This window comes from Girardinichthys multiradiatus, chromosome X (genome assembly GCF_021462225.1).
Source record: "Girardinichthys multiradiatus isolate DD_20200921_A chromosome X, DD_fGirMul_XY1, whole genome shotgun sequence".
NCBI lineage: Eukaryota > Metazoa > Chordata > Actinopteri > Cyprinodontiformes > Goodeidae > Girardinichthys > Girardinichthys multiradiatus.
Genome location: NC_061817.1, coordinates 8,022,215 through 8,047,129, shown reverse-complemented (window position 1 = coordinate 8,047,129; position 24,915 = coordinate 8,022,215). Strand labels below are relative to the sequence as shown.

The 24,915-nt window shown below is 38.6% G+C and overlaps 1 protein-coding gene across 2 annotated transcripts in view; it reads right to left on the bottom strand.

Annotated features, from left to right (window-relative positions):
• The window catches only part of LOC124863302 (glutamate receptor ionotropic, NMDA 2A-like), a 287,376-nt gene that overhangs the window by 8,358 nt on the left and 254,103 nt on the right, over positions 1 to 24,915 (bottom strand). For both annotated transcript variants that reach the window (XM_047357637.1, XM_047357636.1), the window contains 3 exons: positions 14,141 to 14,230; positions 11,915 to 12,012; positions 2,112 to 2,350 (listed from right to left, as the gene is read on the bottom strand). In XM_047357637.1, coding sequence (XP_047213593.1) covers positions 2,112 to 2,350; positions 11,915 to 12,012; positions 14,141 to 14,230 — 427 coding nt within the window. The remainder of the gene's footprint in view (positions 1 to 2,111; positions 2,351 to 11,914; positions 12,013 to 14,140; positions 14,231 to 24,915) is intronic.

Genomic DNA, 24,915 nt, shown 5'->3' with positions numbered 1-24,915 from the left:
GAGTGTAACCGTTTAAAAGCAGTAAATAGTGGCAAGAATACTATTTGCTTTGTCAAAATATCTCTGTTAATAGATGCTCTAAGTGTTCTAAGTTATCAAAACTAATGCCCAGCAGGATATACTGGCAGTCTTAGTCTTAGTGTGTTCTTTTTTTGCTTTTATTATGCATCCATATCAGCATGTAATACAAAAACTTACAACACTCTCCACAAAAAAGCAGCAAAACATCTACAGTATGTAATTCATCAAACTATTTTTTTTTTTTAATCTCTATTACTGTTGCAATACTGGTGGACTTTAGAAGTGAAAATTTGCTAATAATTTGTCCACATGAATATGTGTTCATCCAGTAATAATAGTCAACAATGCCCTTTAAATACAAGTTGGTTTCATATTTAATATATAAGATCTACCTTAGATGCTCTCCAGTGTTGGCAGATCCTGCCAAAATGACCACCTCTTTATGATTATAGGTTATACTTTCTTTGGGAAACAGTATCAGAAAATCTGCAAGAGAAGTCTCAGAATAAAAGAAAAAAACTTAAAACACACTACCTGGCCAAAAAACAAGTCGCCACCTGGTTTTAACTAAGCAAATAGGTACTAGCTTCCCATTGGATAATTACTGCATGGGTGATTATGTTTCAGCTGGCAGCAGGTTATTTAGCCCCAACTGGTGCAATGAGTTGCTTCTCATTTCTCAAACAACCATGTCGAAAGGCACATCTCGTGGTTGTGGAGAAGATGTCAGTCTGTTTCAGAAGGGTCAAATCATTGGCATGCATCAAGCAGAGAAAACATCTAAGGAGATTGCAGCAGCTACCAAAATTGGGTTAAGAACTGTCCAACGCATTATTAAAAATTGGAAGGATAGTGGGGACCCATCGTCTTTGAGGAAGAAATGTGGCGGGAAAATAAAATGATCGTGATTGGTGATCACTTATACGTTTGGTGAAATCAAATCAATGAAAAACAACAGTAGAACTCCGGGCTATGTTTAATAGTGAAAGTAAGAGCATTTCCACACACACAATGCGAAGGGGACTCAAGGGATTGGGACTGAACTGCTGTGTAGCCTTAAGAAAACCACTAACCTCTGAGGCTAACCGGAAAAGAAGGCTTCAATTTGCTAGGGAGCATAAAAATTGGACTCTGCAGCAATGGAAGAAGGTCATATGGTCTGATGGGTCCTGAATTACCCTGTTCCAGAGTGATGTGTGCATCAGGGTAAGAAGAGAGGCAGGTGAAGTGATGCACCCATCATCCTTAGTGCCTACTGTACAAGGGGGTCCAACAAAATATTAGAGTGTTTGACCTTTTATTTTTGTGGCGACTTTTTTTTTGGCCAGGCACTGTATTTCACTATATTTTACTGTCACACTCTTAGAGATATTTACCACATTAACAACCTCAGAGTGTTTTTGCTCTTCATATATTTTGTTACGTTTATCTCCACAATATAGGCCACAAAGAGAACATTTTAATCTAAATTAATCCTAAGAATGAGTTAGAAAAAGCATCTTCCTGAAGCACATTCCTTAAAGTGTTGCCTCTTCTGCACTAACTACTTCCCTGTGTTAACATTTTTAAACAGAGCAACACTGCTGCAACAATAGCATGAAGACACTGCAGTGCTTTTAGGGATACACGTCCATGTCTTCTGTTCTCACAGGCAATGAGGAAAAATGCTGACCTTTTAGCAGGAGAGAGAATAAATTGATTAAGTGTGGGTTGCTGTGGTTTCATCCAAAAAACAGACTGCAATTAGGGTCTATTTTTGTCTATAGTCAGAGCTGCCTCGTGATTCCCCCTCCCGCCTCTATTCCCATCCTTGCATCTCATTCTGTTCTGTGAAGCCCTCCCTTTGTCCACTGTTTTTAAGTTAGTGCTTTAGTTTTGCAGCAGATCCTAAGACAGGCCTGTTTGACCCAAACAGTGCAGCATTTGCCACCAGTATGGCTGCAATGGTTTACTGCACCTTCTTCCTTGACCGTTGAGACAACCCCTATCCAACCTCCTGATATTACTACCTCCAGAAATTCATCCAAAACTGCTTGTTCCTGTGAACTTTTTGCACATGCAATAACACTTTACATCGACAGAATCCTTACCCTGCTGATGGAGAAAAGTAGTCCTGGCGTGCCAGAGCAGACTCCAGTGAAGCAGTATCTCAGCCTCCAGTAGAAGAGATGCTCTGAGACAAAGGTGATGAGGGAGAGCCCCATTGCTGTGGCCAGCATGTAGAAGACCCCCGCCATGTTGTCCACATCAAGCTGACTGGACATGACTTCGTTCTTCTCATTATGGCAAATTCCTGTTAGCCACTGGGCTTCTAGTTCTTCCATTTCACCTAAAAAACAAATACACTGGAGTAAGACCATTCTATGGCCTCCAGGATTTTTTTTAGATCATTCAAAGATTGCAGGATTAAGGCAAATTTAAAGATTTTAATCCACCACTACTGCACGCTTAGTACTTGGCAAGCAAGTTTTCCACTGCTGCTTTCCCCACTGTCTTACCACACAATATTAGCACTGCCATTAGACCTACACAAGGCTTATTCCTTACAATCTATGTGATTTACCTATAGGCTTCTGCACCTACATCATCAGTTTCAGCCTTTCTGTGGAGGAGCAAACAGCATCAGGACTTAAATTAGCTTATCAGCTTTTTGTACAGTGATCTAAGCGCCACCAATTGGGTAATCCTGTACAATACTTCTAAATGAACACGGCTCTGTACGAATATCTTAGCCAGCAAAGTCAGAAGGATCATGGATACAAAAAACAAAATCTAATAATAGTAAGCTGATTACTTTGAGGTGAAGAAACATGAAGTTGTTTTTTTCAGTTGTACTAAGGTTTTTGCATAATTGTATTATCAAATCGTATTGGCTTGTGCCGGTGTTTCTTGGGCTCCTACACCAGTTCCTCGTTTTCCCTCATCATCACTAAATGTAATTATAGGGCTTTTTATTGTCAGCATCAATGAAACATTTAGCATTTTTACTAGGCCCTGTCCACATAGAGATGAGCTTAGGTGTATTTTGGCATTGTGTCCACACAGATCTGGCTTTTTGGGACCAAAAACAATAATTTTTGAAACCAGACCCCAGAGTGAAAAGATTTCGTTGTTTCCGTTATGCCATGTGCACTCATCTTTCCAAATGATGATGTTGTAGCTTCACCTCTGTCTGCAACTCGCACGTGCCTATTTGCCGCCCGATTGCTATGTTTAGATTGTGTGCTGATGCCTGGTGTTTATGTCCACTGTTTTTGCTGTGTTGAGACGACATGTGTTGTGAATTGGCGCTTCATAAATAAACTGAATTGAATTGTTTCTGTGGCAGTGTCTCATTGCCATCAATGGGCCCAGCATACATACTACAGTGTTTTCAGCGGTGCTGTGTGCACTCATGTGGACACACCTTTTTTTTTAAAATCATTCTGGACATGATAACGTTTTTGTCTCCGTGTGAACAGGACCCAAGAATATGAAAAATGTACTTCCCTCGTCTCGCAACCAGACTACATGGGCAATTTGGTGGTGTGGGTGCTAATTGCTTGCTGTGAGGTTTATTTTATGAGTTCTGCTCATACTGATCTGAGAGCAAATTGCTTCAAGATGGAATTTTTTGGGTAAAACATGGATTGTTTGTTACAGCTATCAGCCTCTGGTGATAAAATCTCTCACTGGATAAGGTTATTGTTTCATCATAAATGGAATTCCTCAGTTCATTTACTGCTTTTTATTCTCAATGGTGATAAAATTGAACACCAGTTGTTTACATAATCCCTTTTTTAAGTACTGAAAAAAAAATTTAAGCAAAATAGACAAAGAGATCTGTTTATTGTGTTAGCCCTGTTACCTCACAGCAATAAGCCGTGAATGCAAGGGTTTTCTCCTGGTTTTCTACGGCTAATCCAGTTTCTCTATCAGTAAAACATCTGTATTAGGTTAATCAGAGACTCAAAATTCCCCCAAGGTATGAGTGTCTGTATGTATGGTTCTTTCTCTTATGTGCCTTTTTATTTGCCATGTGGTGAGCTGTACCATTCCTTTTCGCTCAATCTCTCCAGATCATCCTGGATCCAATCTTATGTTCATCTCAATTTACTGGTTTTCTTTAGGATTTATGTCTGTGGGCTGAAATGGCTATGGAAGAAGGTTGATATTGTGTCTAGTAAATCAGTTCTGTGTTAATTTGGATTCACTATTTGGAATATTGTCCTATTAAAAGACTCATTCCATGTTCAATCCATATTCTGTTTAGACCTAGTCTCCCTGATTATTACTTAAAAATCTCCTGGTATTTATGGTCAATAATACAATGTTCTTTAACAAGGTTCTCATAGCCCTTAGAAGATAAACAGGCACACGTCATTACAAATCCTCCATTATACTTAACCAAAAGCTACATCTTAAGCGTATTTAAGTAGAAGAAATAACCAGTTAAATTTCAAATGAAGTTTAACAACAACTGCACTTTTATACGTTTATCCCTCCAAAGACAGGGCAGAAAAGGCTACATTTCAGATTGTACCTCCAAATAACTGGGCCTCTGTGTCACATCATTCATATTCCCTCAAGAAACATGAAGTCATGGAAGTACCTAGAAACTCTGATCAACTTAAGAAAGGAAAATTTAAATTTAAAAACTCCTTTAACTACACTTATTTTATTATGATTAGTAGGGTTACAATTTTCTTTCCACTGGTGATTTAGTTAGAAAAAGTAATTTCTTAACATTGGTTTTTATTTCACTGAATAAATGTACTCATATTCAAAGATTGGACTTTTCTAATTCTTTAGTGTGAGATTATGGTCCAACAATTTTACCTGCTCCTTTGTTTGAAAGCATATTACTTTAATTTCCTACAATGCTATGATAGCAAAATATACTAACTCAAGCAAAGTATTTTTAATTATATTTTTTGCTCATTTTGTTTCTTTCTCTGAGAAACAAGAACAGTCTTTTTAAAGAATCCCTTGAGTTTTACCAATCCCCAGGCTTGCACACACCTCTACATGGCCAGATTGTCCAAATTGACTGTTTCTTTAATGTTAAGAGAAGAGAAAAGCAACAAAGCCCTTATCTTTTCTCATTCCTCACTCTGTATACCATTCCTTCTGTCTCCCCTCCCACTCAGGCTTCCTCTGTGACATTTGGCGCGTGGCTAATCCAATCTGTGTCATTCAGGGGCGAATAACTAAAGCTGCTAGTAGGGAAAGACAAATATCATGCTGGTTCTCAGCTACATGTCTCTGAGTGCAGACTTACTAACACATCATTACCCCTTCACTTCAATTGAAGATCATTTGTCTCTGTTAACATTTAAGAATACACTAAAGGATGTAAGAAAGAGACATATTTTTCATTAAATAACATTCAGTAATGAGCTCAATCTTCAAGTAATAACAAGACTATGGCAGTCAGGGCTGGACTGAGACCAACATTTTACCAAGGCATTTTTGGTTCAGATGGTAAACAATTTACAAAAAAAAAAAAAAGTAAGAAGAGTTGTATAACTCTTTATGAAATATTTAATGTCATTTGTGAGAACTAAAACATGAAAAGTTAGCACACTCCCTACTTAATTTGAGCCACAGTTTATGTCTCTGTTACATAATGGTGTGTGATGAATAAGCATCAGGTACATTTTTTATTTTTTTTTCTCTCAGCAGCCTCTACTTTATAAGCATACAATTTGGAGCAATAATTTGGTGGCAGTCAATCTGCATTGCTTTCCTAAAAATGACAACAAAGTTGCCCTGATACAGTACATTCAAAGGCAAAGCTATGGGGAGCTGATTTCCCTCATAATGCAACATAGAGTTGAGAGTTCTTTTTATAGTGGTTTTACGACAGAAACCAAGGTTACCAAAAGTATCCATGTGTTTTTTTTTTTTTTTTATGTTTCATGAATCTATGTCAAAGAAATAAAATGTAGGACATGGCAGAAATCTCTCTTTTTCGTCAAATAAGATCTGAACTGATATCCAAATGAAATGCAAAATATACCTTAATTGGATTAGAGAACTTTGGACCACTGGAAGATTTTTTTCTCCAGCACTTAACTTCCTGGAACCTTAAATTTAATCTACCTAGGTTGTTGTGTGTGTTTGAACTTGATGTCTTAAACCTGGAGCATTTATGTAGATTACATCCCCAGATGCTGAGCAAGTCCTCCATCCGCGTGAGTGCCGCTGCGGTCTGAGAACACAGATCTCCATCCACCGCAACAACAAAGTCCAGAATGATAGTGAAAATGTGTAGGGGATTTTAAATGAACTGAGTCGATCCTGGCTCCCAATAGGCACTACAATTAGCTATCTAAATGCATAATTTATGAAAATTTCCTAGCTGTTAATCTCTAAAGCTGAATCACTTCTAAGTTTGTAATTATCCAAAGATATTTAATAATTAAAGCCTTTTGAGATGTGTCTTGAAAACAATAACCACATATACACATGCTGCAGCAGTGCTCAATAATACATAAAATTGGTAAATGATCAACAATCCAGTTGTGTTTGTTATAATCTATGTCTAAGAACATAACAGCAGATGTCTTCCTTTAATTAATATTTTCACTAAGGATGGTGGATTTTATAAATGTATTTGAATGTAAAACACTGTGATGTTCATCATGGGTGGCTTGGGTTACATATAAATTGCGGAACTACTATCAGAATTTTAAGTAAAAAGAAATTATGACCTGCAGAGGATGATAAACTAGGGTATAACTGAAATAAAATGTTGGGGATATTCTTATAGCCTTCACTTCAGGGTCCATCCAAAAAGTCAGATCTCCCCACTAAGGCCATTTCTACCTGCTTTTATCAGATTTGGCCGTGGATCATGCATTGAAAACACAAGGTGGCGAAAAACTACCCAAAACCAATACTCTGGTTCCTCAAAAGTTGGCTGCAGTGCAAACACTCTATAAATAATGGAACCTGAGGTCACCTCTTCTGTCTCATACATAAACTGCCATACATAAATCTCATCTCTTCCTCCTCTCTTGAATAACCACTCTTCCTTGTGCAAATGGGGGTCTTCAAAAGAGTGTCCTTTGTTCTTAAGATGTAGATAAACCACTGAGTCTTGAACCAGTGAGATGGAATAAACATTAATTGCTCCACTTGACTGAATATACGTTAAACTTGTATTTTGGTGTTTTATCCCTGGGGTGAAGAAAAGTCCAGCTGCCTTCTATTTACATACCTAGGATTTCCACACTTTTTCCTTCAACTCAACTTTCTATTAGTGTTTCGATAAAGCACTCTGTTAACAGCCAGCTTCTTTTGCGACGGCCCTTTGTCCTTTGTGGCTCACACTCGTCAATGAAAAACTGACAGGACAACTGTCAAGTCAGCAGTCTTCTCTGTGACAGTGTGGGTCATAACATTTTGATGATAAAATGTTTTTGTGCTATTTTCTGATTTTCTAAGAAACTTAAAATTCATTTGTTGTTAGCTATAATAAAAACATATATCTCTCTTTATGTAATGAATCCATTTAAAATAATACTTTTTCAATTGAATAAAAAAAAAGAAATACACTTTTCATGAATATTTTACTTTTCTGGGATATTTTGTCTGTCTCAATAAATCTTTTGGCACAAAGTGTTCCCAAACATTACATGTGACATTTAACTTGTTCATATTATAAACTTCTCACAATATGAAAGAATCTTAATATCTCCGTGCTTGTTCAGAATGGTGCTTAACAAACAGCACGGTAACACATTTGTTACATTAACAGACAATTGCTAAACTTGAGAGAAAAAAGGAAATGGCCTGTTTCGTTCAATTTGTTTCTGTTTAGGTTTTTGGGACCACCTCAGTCTGTGAAATGCCACGTGTTCTCCACTGGTATTGCGTTTATCTGATCAAGCAGCATCTGCCAAGATACAGAGTCCCATCATCGATCACGGACTTGGCCTCCCTTCCTCTTTTACTTGTCCTTTTCTCCCAACATTCTTTTCGTGCCCTATCTCTGACCATCACACATGCGTATTGTCACTTTCCTGATGGTGTCATCACTTTTTCACCTTTTCTGTTTACCCTCTTAATCTCTTTTCACCTGAACTCTATAATTTATCTTATTTCCCCCACTCTCTCTCACTCTTTTTGTTGTTCACCTTTATCCTTACCTTTGTGAGTGGTACAGACACACAACAAATGGAGAAACACTGAAATTATCGGTGTGACACAGACTTGAAGTACTCTCAGTTAAAATCTGCAATGGATGGCTGCTTAAAAATAAAAAAGAGACAGTGTGGCATTGATACAGAGAAGAAACAAACCAAGCAAGAAAAAAACATTGAGAACCATTTTTGTCAAAATTATCTTTCGAGTGTAACCTACTTGCTCTGATGCTCTTATAGGATTAGTTATAGGGTAAGCAACTTAAATGCACTCCAAGCTAGTGTTTGAGAATATTCCAACCTAGAAAATGCCTTTCTTCTAAATTTTAAATGTATCTGGCATTAGAAAACCTCTCTTCCTGCATATAAAATAAATCCATGTTTTATTTCAGGAGCATAATCTCACATTAGAACAATTTGAAAAATCAAATCTTTAATATGAGTAACTTTTTTCAGTAGGGGAAAGAATGTTGAGGAGTTACTGTTTTCGACAAAAACACATGGGCTACACTTACCGTCGCCTAAAACATTTCCTATGAAGTCATTGTAATTGAGATTTTATTATTATTATTATTTTTTTGCAACATTTAAATAACAATAATTTTTTTCTGGTGTATAACTACAACAGAGAGGCTAATTTATTTTGGTCACTCTTCAAAATGAATAAATGTGCTTAAATTATAAGATGAGTTTATGTGAGATTATGCTACTACAATAAAAGTGGACTTAATTTTAATGCTTTTCATACATCTTAACCAGTGTTGAGTGTAGAATGTAATGTACACAAATATATAATACATAGTTACATATATACTATATTGCCAAAGTGTTCACTCACTCATCCAAATAATTGAAATCAGATGTTTCGATCAATTCCACGGCCATAGGTGTTTAAAATCAAGCACCTAGGCATGCAGACTGTTTCTACAAACAAACTACAAACAAAAAAATGGGTTGCTCTCAGGACTTCGGTGAATTCCAGCATGGTACTGTGATAGGATGCCACCTGTGCAACAAGTCCATTCATAAACTTTCCTCACTCCTAAATATTCCCCCATCAACAGTCAGTGGTATTACAGGTCCTTCTCAAACAATTAGCATATTGTGATAAAGTTCATTATTTTCCATAATGTCATGATGAAAATTTAACATTCATATATTTTAGATTCATTGCACACTAACTGAAATATTTCAGGTCTTTTATTGTCTTAATACGGATGATTTTGGCATACAGCTCATGAAAACCCAAAATTCCTATCTCACAAAATTAGCATATCATTAAAAGGGTCTCTAAACGAGCTATGAACCTAATCATCTGAATCAACGAGTTAACTCTAAATACCTGCAAAAGATTCCTGAGGCCTTTAAAACTCCCAGCCTGGTTCATCACTCAAAACCCCAATCATGGGTAAGACTACCGACCTGACTGCTGTCCAGAAGGCCACTATTGACACCCTCAAGCAAGAGGGTAAGACACAGAAATAAATTTCTGAACGAATAGGCTGTTCCCAGAGTGCTGTATCAAGGCCCCTCAGTGGGAAGTCTGTGGGAAGGAAAAAGTGTGGCAGAAAACGCTGCACAATGAGAAGAAGTGACCGGACCCTGAGGAAGATTGTGGAGAAGGGCCGATTCCAGACCTTGGGGGACCTGCGGAAGCAGTGGACTGAGTCTGGAGTAGAAACATCCAGAGCCACCGTGCACAGGCGTGTGCAGGAAATGGGCTACAGGTGCCGCATTCCCCAGGTCAAGCCACTTTTGAACCAGAAACAGCGGCAGAAGCGCCTGACCTGGGCTACAGAGAAGCAGCACTGGACTGTTGCTCAGTGGTCAAAAGTACTTTTTTCGGATGAAAGCAAATTCTGCATGTCATTCGGAAATCAAGGTGCCAGAGTCTGGAGGAAGACTGGGGAGAAGGAAATGCCAAAATGCCAGAAGTCCAGTGTCAAGTACCCACAGTCAGTGATGGTCTGGGGTGCCGTGTCAGCTGCTGGTGTTGGTCCACTGTGTTTTATCAAGGGCAGGGTCAATGCAGCTAGCTATCAGGAGATTTTGGAGCACTTCATGCTTCCATCTGCTGAAAAGCTTTATGGAGATGAAGATTTCATTTTTCAGCATGACCTGGCACCTGCTCACAGTGCCAAAACCACTGGTAAATGGTTTACTGACCATGGTATCACTGTGCTCAATTGGCCTGCCAACTCTCCTGACCTGAACCCCATACAGAATCTGTGGCATATTGTGAAGAGAACGTTGAGAGACTCAAGACCCAACACTCTGGATGAGCTAAAGGCCGCTATCGAAGCATCCTGGGCCTCCATAAGACCTCAGCAGTGCCACAGGCTGATTGCCTCCATGCCACGCCGCATTGAAGCAGTCATTTCTGCAAAAGGATTCCCGACCAAGTATTGAGTGCATAACTGTACATGATTATTTGAAGGTTGACGTTTTTTTGTATTAAAAACACTTTTCTTTTATTGGTCGGATGAAATATGCTAATTTTGTGAGATAGGAATTTTGGGTTTTCATGAGCTGTATGCCAAAATCATCTGTATTAAGACAATAAAAGACCTGAAATATTTCAGTTAGTGTGCAATGAATCTAAAATATATGAATGTTAAATTTTCATCATTACATTATAGAAAATAATGAACTTTATCACAATATGCTAATGTTTTGAGAAGGACCTGTATATGAAAGTGGACAGCAAACGTTATAGACCTCCAAACTTTATGCATGTTCAGATTAGCTAAAGAACAGTGCATAGAGAGCTTCATGGATTGGGTTTCCATGCCAAGCAGTTTCATCCAAGCCATACATTATAAGTGCAACGCAAACCGTAGCAGGCAATCATGTAAAGCATGCTGCCACTGGACTCTACAGCAGTGAAGGTGCGTTTTCTGAGATGGCGAATGACACTTCTCCATCTAGCAATATAATGGACAAGTCTGGTTTTGGTGGTTTCCAGGAGAACTGTACTTGTTTGATTGTATTGTGCCTTGCGTAAAGTTTTGAGGAGGGGAATGCTGTGAGAATGTTTTTCAGGAGCTGGACATGGCCCCTTAGTTCCCGTGAAAAGATCATTGAATGCATCAGCATACCACATGATTTTGGACAACTCCATGCTCCTAACTTTGTGGGAACAGTTTGGAGATGGCCTGTTCCTCTTCCAACATGACTGTGCACTGGTGCACGAAGCAAGGTCCATAAAGACATGCATGAGACAGTTTGGTGTGGATATCCTGACCTCAACCTGACAGAACACCTTTGGAATGAATTAGATCGGAGACTGAGGGCCAGGCCTTCTCATCCAACATTAATCTATGACTTCACAAATGTGGTTCTGGAAGAATGGTCAACAATTCCCATGATCACGTTCCTAAACCTTGTGAGCAGCCTACCCAGAAGAGTTGAAGCTGTTTTAGCTGCAAAGGGTGGACCAAAGTCATATTAAATTGTATGGATTAAGAATGGGATGTCACTAAATTCATATTGCGAGTCAAGGCAGGTGAGTGAGTACTTTAGCAATATAGTATATATACAATGATTTGCAGATCAGATTTTTGCATTTTGTTTGCTATCAAGAACTACCTGTTGGTGTCCCTTTCTGTTTCTATTGTCTCTCTCCTCTCCTTTGCTTGTCATTTTCATATTTGTAAATGCTTAGCAATTCAGGTAAAGGACTTTTGTTATGTTTATTTTTTGCCTTGTGAGTAGTATCATTCAGTTGGAATTTAGGGAATGCTGTGTATGTGTGAGATACTCACCATCTCCGATTATAGCCAAGATGGCCAGATCCACCTGTCGCTTCCAGTAGGAACCTTTCTGAAGAGCAATGCCATAACCGGTGGTAGCAAATATGTACCTGAATATACGATCACATGAACAGAAACCCAGTAATCTAAATTTGTGATTTCTCCAAAGAGTGTCACCATATTAAGAGATGTGTTGAAGGCCAAAGCAAGAATAATGCTACATGAAAATGAAATGAAACTGAGGTTGCAGATATGCAAACTATTTAAAAAAAAACTAAGAGAACTTTAATTTGGAGGTTTTTATGTTTTAAAAATAATATATTTAAACCACCACTTAGGCCACAAAATATTTGTATTACAAATCAAATCCAGTTAAATTGGTAAGTTTAAAGTGCCTTGTAAAAGTATTTACTTGCCTTGAACTCCACATTTTAATCTGTACAACAAACACCTATGTATTTTACTAGAATTTAGGAAATAGACATATTTGTCCCTAATTTAAGTGAAGGGAAAAGGCTGCACTGTTTTAATTTTTACTCCTTAATAAAATAGAATATTGTATTGTGAATTATTTCGTATTTAGGTTACAAACAGGTGGACTCTATTTACTAATTAGGTGACTTGTGAACTTGCACTGGAATTTATTTAGCGGTATCAAGTAATGAGGGCTAAATACAAATGAACCATAGCCTCTAACATGCTCTATCCATCTTCTTATCAGTTCTGACCATCTCCCCTGTTCCTGCTGAAGAAACGTATTCCCACAGCATGATGCTGAAATTAAATATATTTTCTTGATGAATTTGATGGAAATGTTACAGGAGGAGGGGTGCGTTAATATAAATGTATACTTCTGCCCACTCCATTGAGTGTGTGAATATTGTATATTAGTCAATATTGCTGTTACGTTCAATACATTTTTGAATGAATGAAATGAAAATACTACCACTACAATGTGTTAGAGTGTAAATCTGCAGTGGCCAACTCCAGTCCTTGAGAGCTACAGGGGTTGGACAACGAAACTGAAACACCTGGTTTTAGACCACAATAATTTATTAGTATGGTGTAGGGCCTCCTTTCGCGGCCAATACAGCATCAAATCGTCTTGGGAATGACATACACAAGTCCTGCACAGTGGTCAGAGGGATTTTAAGCCATTCTTCTTGCAGGATAGTGGCCAGATCACTACGCGATACTGGTGGAGGAAAATGTTTCCTGACTCGCTCCTCCAAAACACCCCAAAGTGGCTCAATAATATTTAGATCTGGTGACTGTGCAGGCCATGGGAGATGTTCCACTTCACTTTCATGTTCATCAAACCAATCTTTCACCAGTCTTGCTGTGTGTATTGGTGCAATGTCATCCTGATACACGGCACCGCCTTTAGGATACAATGTTTGAACCATTGGATGCACATGGTCCTCAAGAATGGTTCGGTAGTCCTTGGCAGCGACGCGACCATCTAGCACAAGTATTGGACCAAGGGAATGCCATGATATGGCAGCCCAAACCATCACTGATCCACCCCCATGCTTCACTCTGGGCATGCAACAGAGTGAAGACTGGCTACCAGGCTGGTCCAATTTAGCCATGAAACCTCCCACACTAAAATGACAGGTGTTTCAGTTTCATTGTCCAACCCCTGTATTATCCTGCAACCTTTAGATGAATCCCTTCTCCAACTCACCTGAATCAAGAAAATGGCTCGCTGCCAGGCCTCTGAAGAGCTGAATGACATCCTGATGAGGGAATTCAGGTGTGGTAGAGCAAGGGTGAATTCAAATATTGCGGGATAGCAGCTCTTGAGAACTTAGGCACCCCTGATGTAAGTGGTGTTATCAGCCTAACATGCAGTATTAGTCCTAGTAAACTGAGCTGCATAGTAATTCAATGCCAAGCTTCTTGGTTTTTCATTTGAGACAAATTTAATTTCTGTTGCTGAAACTGTTAGACATCAACTTAACTGTTTTTGGAAATAGAAAAGTTCTGTGGGTTTTATCCCTGAACAGGTATAGATTAGCAAAACTGTGATAAAAGGGAATCCCTTTCTTTTCAAATAGATTTTAGACATGTTCCAAAAATGTCAGCTTCTATTACTGTCACCACATGATTCACTGTCCCAAAAATAAACTACACCCCATCTACTGTGGCTGAGCTGGGCAAAGCTACAAAGCCTTTTCTTTATCAATGGTTTGGATAAATGGCTATCTGTTACTTAAGAATTGTAGCTTTATTTACCCGCTGCCGATGGTCACCAGCTTACACCCTTCATCTCTTCCAGCCATGTAGTTCAACACTGCAGCATCATAGATGAAGGCATCCAGTTTACTGTGAGGGACAGACAAACAGAGAACAATGAAAGAATAGAGATAAAAAAAAAAAGGTCTTTCACATTTTTTTAAAAGATTGAGTAAGAAGTTCACAGGAGGAGACAGAAAGCAATGCACTCTTATTTGAGTGTGTTGATTGCAGATCAATTGTGAAGTGTTAAATCATCACCAACAGGCCTGCAATCCAAGCGTAACCAAACACAAAGGACACAGAGGGGATTGACAGTTCAATACGAAACGCTTCATTGATTATAGGCCCTTGGAGGCACATATTGTAGGCATCCTAAACAAACTTCAGACCCACACAAACATTTACACTGTCCTTCTCTCTTTCTGCCTCTGACCACACAGAGACCCGTAAACAAGACGAAGAAGAAAAAAAGATCCAAACCCCTGACTGACATTTCTAATGTAGCTGATACTGTCACTGGCCACTGCTCTTTCGCTATCTCAGGACACAAACAAACACCACACTCAAAACACTCAGAGCCCTGCTAATAGTCTGGTGACTGGCTGGCATTTCTCGAATGTCAAATCCAGCCCTCTAACAGACAGTTACAGCTAATGGTGTAGCTGCGTAATTAGCTTAACCCACCACTGTCAACAAGGAACATGTGCATCCCAACACAGAGAACAGATAATGTGCATTGGTAGGCATGCAGCTAAATTAGAGTGCAAACCATTGCCTTTCAAAAAACATGTTCATGTCTGTGAACACCTTTTAAAACAAATTAAGCTCTGCAGAAACCAAACATTCATTATACCCTCACATTAGGATCAAAAGAGTTGCAACATATTCTGCAGCATTCCATATACACTTTTACATGTCAGGACTAATGCGACAAAGTTTACCCCTCACTTTGCACATATAGTTCAGGTATTTTTTAAGTTGTGTTCTGGTAAATAGTTATGACCAGTAAATATTTAACCTGCAAGCAGATCTTATCTTTGATGAAATAGAGTCTATTTTTGAGCTAACAGCTAGTCAGACCAAAGCCAAGACAAAAGTGGACTTTAGCTGCAAACAATAATATATAATATAATGTTAAATATTTCAGACTAGAGAAATACTTAAAATGGAAAAAGTCTGCTCTTGTCATAAACTAGAACTACTACCCATTACTAGGAAAACTACTTCTGAACTGCCACTTTAGGTCCCAGTCAAAATACTGCAGGATAGAGATATTCCTAGAGATGTCTGATTTAATTCCAGCTATTGGAACATTTAAACGGGTGGTACTGGAGTCCTTCACTGAACTCTCAGTAACTGTTGATGAAGTGTGATGGCAAAAATGGCCCAAATTTCACAATCTCTCAAAAAATATAGGTTCTGCATATAACTTTGCTGAGGTCATGTGACCCGTGTCATCTGACCAGCTCTGGGCACTGTGTCCCAACAGCTGTTGGTGTGTGCAGGGGAGCTGTGCACAGAGTGGCTGAAACACTAACCAATACATTTCACACAGTTTAACAGCATAGTATGAAGCAGGAGAGCAACATTTTGTCAGCAAAACTATTGAGCAAATCTACCTTGAAAGTGTTTTTAGTTAAATAACAATCAACAAGTAATACAGGTCCTTCTCAAAATATTAGCATATTATGATAAAGTTAATTATTTTCCATAATGTAATGATGAAAATGTAACATTCATATATTTTAGATTCATTGAACACTAACTGAAATATTTCAGGTCTTTTATTGTCTTAATACGGATGATTGTGGCATACAGCTCATGAAAACCCAAAATTCCTATCTCACAAAATTAGCATATTTCATCCGACCAATAAAAGAAAAGTGTTTTTAATACAAAAAACGTCAACCTTCAAATAATCATGTACAGTTATGCACTCAATACTTGGTCGGGAATCCTTTGGCAGAAATGACTGCTTCAATGCGGCGTGGCATGGAGGCAATCAGCCTGTGGCACTGCTGAGGTCTTATGGAGGCCCAGGATGCTTCGATAGCGGCCTTTAGCTCATCCAGAGTGTTGGGTCTTGAGTCTCTCAACGTTCTCTTCACAATATCCCACAGATTCTCTATGGGGTTCAGGTCAGGAGAGTTGGCAGGCCAATTGAGCACAGTGATACCATGGTCAGTAAACCATTTACCAGTGGTTTTGGCACTGTGAGCAGGTGCCAGGTCGTGCTGAAAAATGAAATCTTCATTTCCATAAAGCTTTTCAGCAGATGGAAGCATGAAGTGCTCCAAAATCTCCTGATAGCTAGCTGCATTGACCCTGCCCTTGATAAAACACAGTGGACCAACACCAGCAGCTGACACGGCACCCCAGACCATCACTGACTGTGGGTACTTGACACTGGACTTCTGGCATTTTGGCATTTCCTTCTCCCCAGTCTTCCTCCAGACTCTGGCACCTTGATTTCCGAATGACATGCAGAATTTGCTTTCATCTGAAAAAAGTACTTTGGTCCACTGAGCAACAGTCCAGTGCTGCTTCTCTGTAGCCCAGGTCAGGCGCTTCTCCCGCTGTTTCTGGTTCAAACGTGGCTTGACCTGGGGAATGCGGCACCTGTAGCCCATTTCCTGCACACGCCTGTGCACGGTGGCTCTGGATGTTTCTACTCCAGACTCAGTCCACTGCTTCCGCAGGTACCCCAAGGTCTGGAATCGGCCCTTCTCCACAATCTTCCTCAGGGTCCGGTCACCTCTTCTCGTTGTGCAGCGTTTTCTGCCACACCTTTTCCTTCCCACAGACTTCCCACTGAGGTGCCTTGATACAGCACTCTGGGAACAGCCTATTTGTTCAGAAATTTCTTTGTGTGTCTTACCCTCTTGTTTGAGGGTGTCAATAGTGGCCTTCTGGACAGCAGTCAGGTTGGCAGTCTTACCCATGATTGGGGTTTTGAGTGATGAACCAGGCTGGGAGTTTTAAAGGCCTCAGGAATCTTTTGCAGGTGTTTAGAGTTAACTCGTTGATTCAGATGATTAGGTTCATAGCTCGTTTAGAGACCCTTTTAATGATATGCTAATTGTGTGAGATAGGAATTTTGGGTTTTCATGAGCTGTATGCCAAAATCATCCGTATTAAGACAATAAAAGACCTGAAATATTTCAGTTAGTGTGCAATTAATCTAAAATATATGAATGTTACATTTTCATCATTACATTATGGAAAATAATGAACTTTATCACAATATGCTAATATTTTGAGAAGGACCTGTATGCTAATAGAGGCTAAACATTACAAAAATGTTCCTTGCACTGGTGGTTTAACGGCACACAATAATTCAGTACGCTCTTCAGTTTTAAGGTTAGGAAGGCAAAAGGGCTTTACAGATAATTTTCAGTACAGATATGTATACAATTACACCCCTACCTAGCATTTAATCAAACTGAAAAAATTATGAGCAGGACTCGTGAGTTTATTGTAAACTGTGGCGGTATGCACAGATTCAGAGATGTTTGTTAATATTTTACTGTTCTGCGGAAACTTAAAATGTAGGTAAAATGGAACAAATACTTACGTAAACTTACTATAAGAACACAAGATTTACGGTATTAAAAAGTCAAGAGTTTAAGCTTAGGTGTTATTCATATATAGATTTAATTATATCATCAAAACAGTCTTAACAGGTTATATTCTTGTGACAGTTTATGTTTAAATTTTCCCAGCATTATTATGAGACATAATCTTGCTATTGAGCCAGCTGCAGTGTTGCTAACCCACAAATGCTGTCAAATAGAAATGTTTGTATAAATGAATGCAAACACATTCATCTGGCTTGATGTGCAGACATACATGACTAGCATGAGACTGTCTTTTTGTAGTCAGTCAGTCATTTTCTACCACTTATTCCATAGTGGGTCACAGGAGAGCTGGTGCCTATCTCCAGCAGTCTATGGGCGAGAGGCAGGGTACACCCTGGACAGATCGCCAGTCCATCGCAGGGCATCACACAAACCATGCACTCACTCATTCATACACCTAAGGGCAATTTAGAGTGACCAATTAACCTAACAGGCATGTCTTTGGACTGAGGGAGGAAGCCAGAATACCCGGTAAGAACCCACGCATGCACGGGGAACATGCAAACTCCATGCAGAAAGACCCCCGGCCGGGAATTGAACCCAGGACGTTCTTGCTGCAAGGCAACAGTGCTACCAACTGCGCCGCCGTGCAGCAGCAGCAGCCTTTTTTAATTATATATTGCCATTTCCAAGGGGGGCAACACATATTTAATGTATGTATGTTACTATATATATATATATATATATATATATATATATATATATATATATATATATATATATATATATATGCCTATGTCCAAATATTTAGAAAGATGGTACCCTCATATCACATTGAGTTTCATTTTTAATTTTCTGACTTTCCTTGTAACTATTCAGCCTTTCATAAATTACATTCACATTTCGTTAACAATGTATTCAGTGTTTCTTCCTTAATTTTCAGACTGTTTTTCACTATATGCAAACTTTTTCATTTTCATTTTTTCACACTTGTTTTATCATTTTACCAGTTACACTCTTAGCACTATGAAGAGTTTAATAAATTGCACTAGAAGGATGTGAGGTCCCCAGGGGCAGTGACTACTTACAACACATTTCTCTCTCACTGGTGTTCCAGTTTTCAACACATTCATTAACATATTAGTAAACCTGAATCTGTTATTAAAATTGTCACCTTAACAAATATAATGATGAATTCAGACTGACCGCTGTGATAATCCACTGATTACCCATTATATTAGACTTTCATTCAATGCGTTCATAGTTCATTCAATATATTCAGACTTTCTTTCAATATAATTAGACCTTCAATCAATATATCCATCACTTTATACATATATTCAGGGATATGACAATATGTACAATAATTTGTATCAAAATGGCACATCTATTTGATAGTGTCAGACGTTTTAGGCAATATATACAATATTTCAGCATTAATTTTTTACTGTATTCCGACATGTGTCTTATCATAATTACATTAATTTCAATGAGAAAAATCAAGAACTATGTAAGAAAATGTGTGAAATAAGAAAAAGTGGGCATAAGACATACAAGAACACAGCCAAAAGTTAGTGAGGAGTGAGGAAATTACTTTTGTCAAGACTAAAGAGGAGAGCAGGAATGTCTCCAGCTTAAATTTCAGTATATGAAGTGAAACTTTACAAGTAGATTTTTACAGTAAGGATGAGGAAGTCGGGAGAAATTTTGTCTAATTGGATAAGCTTAGAGACCATGCAAACCGGACACCTATGGAGGGATTCAAAGGTAGTCTGTGTTGAGCCAATCTGCCTACAGTTTACCACAGCTGTAAAGTTGAGACAGAAATTGTAATTTAAAAATGCCAAAATTCTGGGAGCTTTTCAATAGACCTAACTTCTACTCCAGTTATGACCTGCATTTTTCTCTAATTGAGCACAGCAATGAGTCTGCATGTACCTACAAACTGTTACAACTTCTACAACCAGATTTCTAGAAGTAACTTTTCTCAAAATCAGTGAAGGTTTAGCCTCTTAAGCCCCAAAGCTGATGTAAAACTGAAACCTGGGGAGGACTTGTACTTTTTTTTTTTCTACATTCATTGCTGTACAGGGGTTGGACAATGAAACTGAAACACATGGTTTTAGACCACAATAATTTATTAGTATGGTGTAGGGCCTCCTTTTGCGGCCAATACAACATGCATTGTCATCCTGATACACGGCACCGCCTTCAGGATACAATGTTTGAACCATTGGATGCACATGGTCCTCAAGAATGGTTCGGTAGTCCTTGGCAGTGACGCGCCCATCTAGCACAAGTACTGGGCCGAGGGAATACCATGATATGGCAGCCCAAACCATCACTGATCCACCAACATGCTTCACTCTGGGCATGCAACAGTCTGGGTGGTACGCTTCTTTGGGGCTTCTCCACACCGTAACTCATCAGATAACAATACATGTTTCACATTGTCCACAGCCCAAGATTTGCGCTCCTTGCACCATTGAAACCGACGTTTGGCATTGGCATGAGTGACCAAAGATTTGGCTATAACAACCTGGCAGTGTATATTGACCCTGTGGAGCTCCCGATGGACAGTTCTGGTGGAAACAGGAGAGTTGAGGTGCACATTTAATTCTGCCGTGATTTGGGCAGCCGTAATTTTATGTTTGTTGGATACAATCTGGGTCAGCACCCGAACATCCTTTTCAGACAGCTTCCTCTTGCGTCCACAGTTAATCCTGTTGGATGTGGTTTGTCCTTCTTGGTGGTATGCTGACATTACCCTGGATACCGTGGATCTTGATATCACAAAGACTTGCTGTCTTCACAGATGCGCCAGCAAGACGTGCACCAACAATTTGTCCTCTATTGAACTCTGGTATGTCACCCATAATGTGGTGTGCATTTCAATATTTTGAGCAAAACTGTGTTCTTACCCTGCTAATTGAACCTTCACACTCTGCTCTTACTGATGGAATGTGCAATCAATGAAGACTGGCTACCAGGCTGGTTCAATTTAGCCATGAAACCTCCCACACTAAAATGACAGGTGTTTCAGTTTCATTGTCCAACCCCTGTACATTCCCTTAGTTAAACATAGACATGTGTGGTGTCCTTTAAAACGTCAAACTCTTGGATAAAAGCTGATAAGCCACTTCTATGAACAACAAACAGTTAAAGCTTCAAGCAGTTGAGTTAGAAAGTAATCAAACTCCACAGAATGCTGTCACTGCGAATCTTGGTCTCAGCTGCCCTACCTGCAATTTCTACACACACAAACAGCATATCTGCAGACATCTTGGACCTCACAGATACTGAAAATATAAGTGTTGTCGTAATCAGCCAGGATTTACTTAACCAGCAGCAAAAAAATTCCAGAATTATCACTCACGATTGAAAAACAATGTAAAAACTTTCTTACCTTCGTAATTTTCTCTCCCAAATGTATAATCCTTTGTTTCTTTTTCATTTTTATTGGGTAATTACATCTCCCAGTGTGCTTTCCAAGCAGATGTAACACATTTCCTGCTTCCTGGAAGCGGAAATGCGGGGTTGATTAGAAGCTCGTTTGTGCAATTCTGATCAACCAAACTCAATTTACTGCTCTGCGTAAAGCTGCCTGTAAAGGGAAAATACAGCAACTGGAGCAAAAGAGAGCAATTTAAATAAAGAATATGTTAAAACGAGCCATTTTAGTTATGTAAAAAAAGTTTATTAAGTTTTGCAAGTAAAAACACAGTTTTTTCTTAAATGGTGCCAATACTGTGCCAATGGGCAAAACACCTAGGTGTGTCTGACTAAAAGCACTGTAATTTTGTTTTCCAAAGTTTGTAGCCCCATTCATGACATTTTTAAAAGTTGTATATACTGTACAATTCAGAAAAACTTCTGGTGAGAGAAAAAATCTTCATTTTATTCTGTGTTCCATCCTCATTATCTCTGGAACAATAGCAGCTACTGTGATATTTAAACTTCTGATCTCCAAAGTGTTAGCTGTAATTTGATACCAAGATTATTTGAATAGAGTTTGTAATTGCTGAGAAAAACTCAATTAGATTTGGGCATGTTATTTCGAGCACAACCTTCTTCCGGCACAGCCAGGAAACGGGATATCTGTGGACTTCCTGTGACGTCACTACCCAAATAAAAGCACAGCTGTTGCTACATCCGCCCTCTTCCACACGGCCTTCCAGAGGGACCGGATAGGGGAGAAAAGTGCGCTGATGTCTCTTTGCTGGCAAACAGACATAAACTCTTCAACTGGATCCTAGGAAGCCATACAATCATCGATCAAATGCAAAGATAAGTACAAATGAAATACTGTCTGTGTATCCGGTATTTTCATTCATGAACGAGGAAATTAAGGTGTAAGAGTTGCTTACATTTTCTCTCCGAGGCCTGCCGAAACTGTGTCGCAGGGCGGACACAACGAGCCATTCTTCATCCACAGCTGGAGGTTAGCGGGAAGCTAACCCTTTGTTCACGGTGGATACCTTCTTCAAACTTCATCGTCGCTTGGACAACATTCCTCACCACAATTCATGAGGTTAAGTGTTTGGGCAGAATAATATAGAAGTGGTTTAGATTGAAATGACCTAAACGATTTTAATTTTTATGAAGTTTGGTTTTGTGTGAAACTCTGCTATCTTAGTGCTAGCAGGCTGTCTGCAGCACACATGCCCTGCTTGTGTTCTGTGTTTGTGTGTTTTTAAGTTAAGTCAAACTTTACTTGAAGGGTGATTTTAAACACAGAACATTGCTCATAACACTCCATCCACGCTTATGCATTTTAACTCTTTTATTAATCCTGGTATTTTAAAGGTATGTGTTGATTCTGGTGCTAAGCTATTAGCTTCGTTGTTAGCTCAACTGCTAACCGGTAAGAACACGTGCTTGCTACTAAAGAGTATTTAACAGAAAGGTTGTTAGTTTTGAAGCTAGTGAATAATAGTCCCTGAACATCATGTACTAGATTTGATAACTAAGTAAATACCATTAAGCCCCATTTCTCCAGAAAGATTTGGCTCTTTTCAAAAATACTCCCTTAATAATATTTCTTCAAATATTATTTCAATAAATAAAGGCAGCTAATGAGACACTGTTGAGAATTAGTCATCCAGAAGGTTGGTTTTATTCAGCAGATCATTATTTAAAACATTATTTTATTAAAATAATATTTTATTTGACCTTGCATTGTGAAGGGTTGTCTAAACGTTGCTGATTATTAAGTTGGTTCCAAGACTAATTTAACTGCACTTCCAGATTCTTCAAGATAATCCTTGGTTCTCAAACATAAACATTGCATGGTAATGTTGCATCACTCTGTCATGGAGTGACATTTTTGGACTTTATGGTTTCTTTTGCTAGTCCTTAGATCTTAGGTTGTTGTGCTACCTCCAGTTCTCAGTTTCCTTTAGTTCATGTTTATTCTTGATTCTGTTTTATCTTGGTCTGTAGTTTTCGTTTAGGTCTGTTTCACTGTTTTGTTAATCAGTCCCTTTCCTCATGTCTTAGTCTTATTAAGTTCACCTGCTCCCTCTGTCTCCCTGCGTCCATGTCACACCTGTTCCCTGTTTCTTTGATTACCTGCCTTTTGTTCCCCTCTCTGTGCTCTGTGTATATTAGTTGTTCTGTTTGCTTAGTTCCTCGCTGGTCCCTTGTTTCTATGTCGGTGATGTCTATGCTTCGTTTATGCTACGCTATGTTTCTATGTCTATGCTTTGTCTATGCTTCGTTTATGCTACGTGTACCATGACTATGTTTTGTTTCATGCTTCGTTTTGCCATACTACCTGGAGTGTGGAATAAATTATGATGCGGCTACCGAGCTCTGTTCTGCGTTTTGGTCCGACCACAGTCCTCCCCCGACACACTCCTTCAGTCATGATTTCCAATCATCTTTAATCAACTTGTTTATATTGTACATAGCCCATTAGTCTTCCCTATTCTTTAATTCTGCTTGGTAGTTTAGTTGGATTGTTTTAGCATAGTAAAGAGTTTGTTGATTGAAATAGGTTTGACTTTGAGTTGACTTATTTTTGTTAATAAATTCTGGTATTTTAAGAAATTGTGTCAATTCATTCCATGTGTGTGCAGAGTTTTGCTGTTCAATAATGTCAGAGCTCGTCTCACCCTTTTTGATTTTGTCCTAATTCCACCGCCTTACTGGGCTGGTATTCACAGGACAACCCTTAACAGACCGAAATATTATTTGATAAAATATTAATATTAAATATTAAATAATATTCTCAGATTCATAATCACAGCAAAAGCTAAAACTAATCATGCAAAAAACATATTCGATTATTTGAAGAGATCAGCCTGATCAGCAAATTTCTCATGATCAACATGCTTTGTAGTCACAGAGGTAAGATAAACAAAAACAAAAAAACACTTTAATTGGAAGCCTTTTCTTATGTAAAAAAACGATATGGTCCCAAACAATAGCTACAGTTGTCTTGGTGATCTCACTGTTTACTTCCTGCTCACATCACTTCCAAAGAGCTCATCCATGTTCCTACAAAGATGATCTTTGTAGCAAAGGTTTCACTCTATCCATTTTCTGTGTTCCTAATAAGTGATCAAACATTCATTTGAGATATTTCCATTAAAAGAGTTGTTTTATGAAGAAAGCAGAAACTCTAGAAGTCCTACACACTATAGTCCATATGACACTATGGATACAGATGACACGTCATTCATATATGATGGAGGCATAGCTGTAAAAGGATCTTTTTTGTTAAAAACGTTTTAAAAATAATGATTTGCTTTTGCAGATAATTTTGCCCTTTAACGAAAAACTGAATATATACCAGTAAGCACAAATTCATTGCATTCATTTAATTTCTTCAATTCTTACAAAGATATTTAAAGGTCAAATAAATCTCCTTTTTGTCATTTCACCAAGCCTTGGACCTTTAGCTTTTCCATTTGTTCCATGCCTCTAGATTTCCCATCTAATGCTTGTAACTTTCCCATGTTTCTTTTCCATGTCTTTTGTCTACCTCGTTTTCTTTCTTCTATTGACACCAGCTCACAATTTATTGTCTTTATTTTTAGTACCCTCCCTTTTTTGTTCTCTCATCTCTTTGTCCATTTGTTGTATTTCCTCCAATGGGAAATTTTTCCTATTGGTCTCTTACACCATCCACTTTACTCATTTACCCACATGGTAGTGCCGCTCCTCTCCACCTTCCTTCACCTGTTTTGA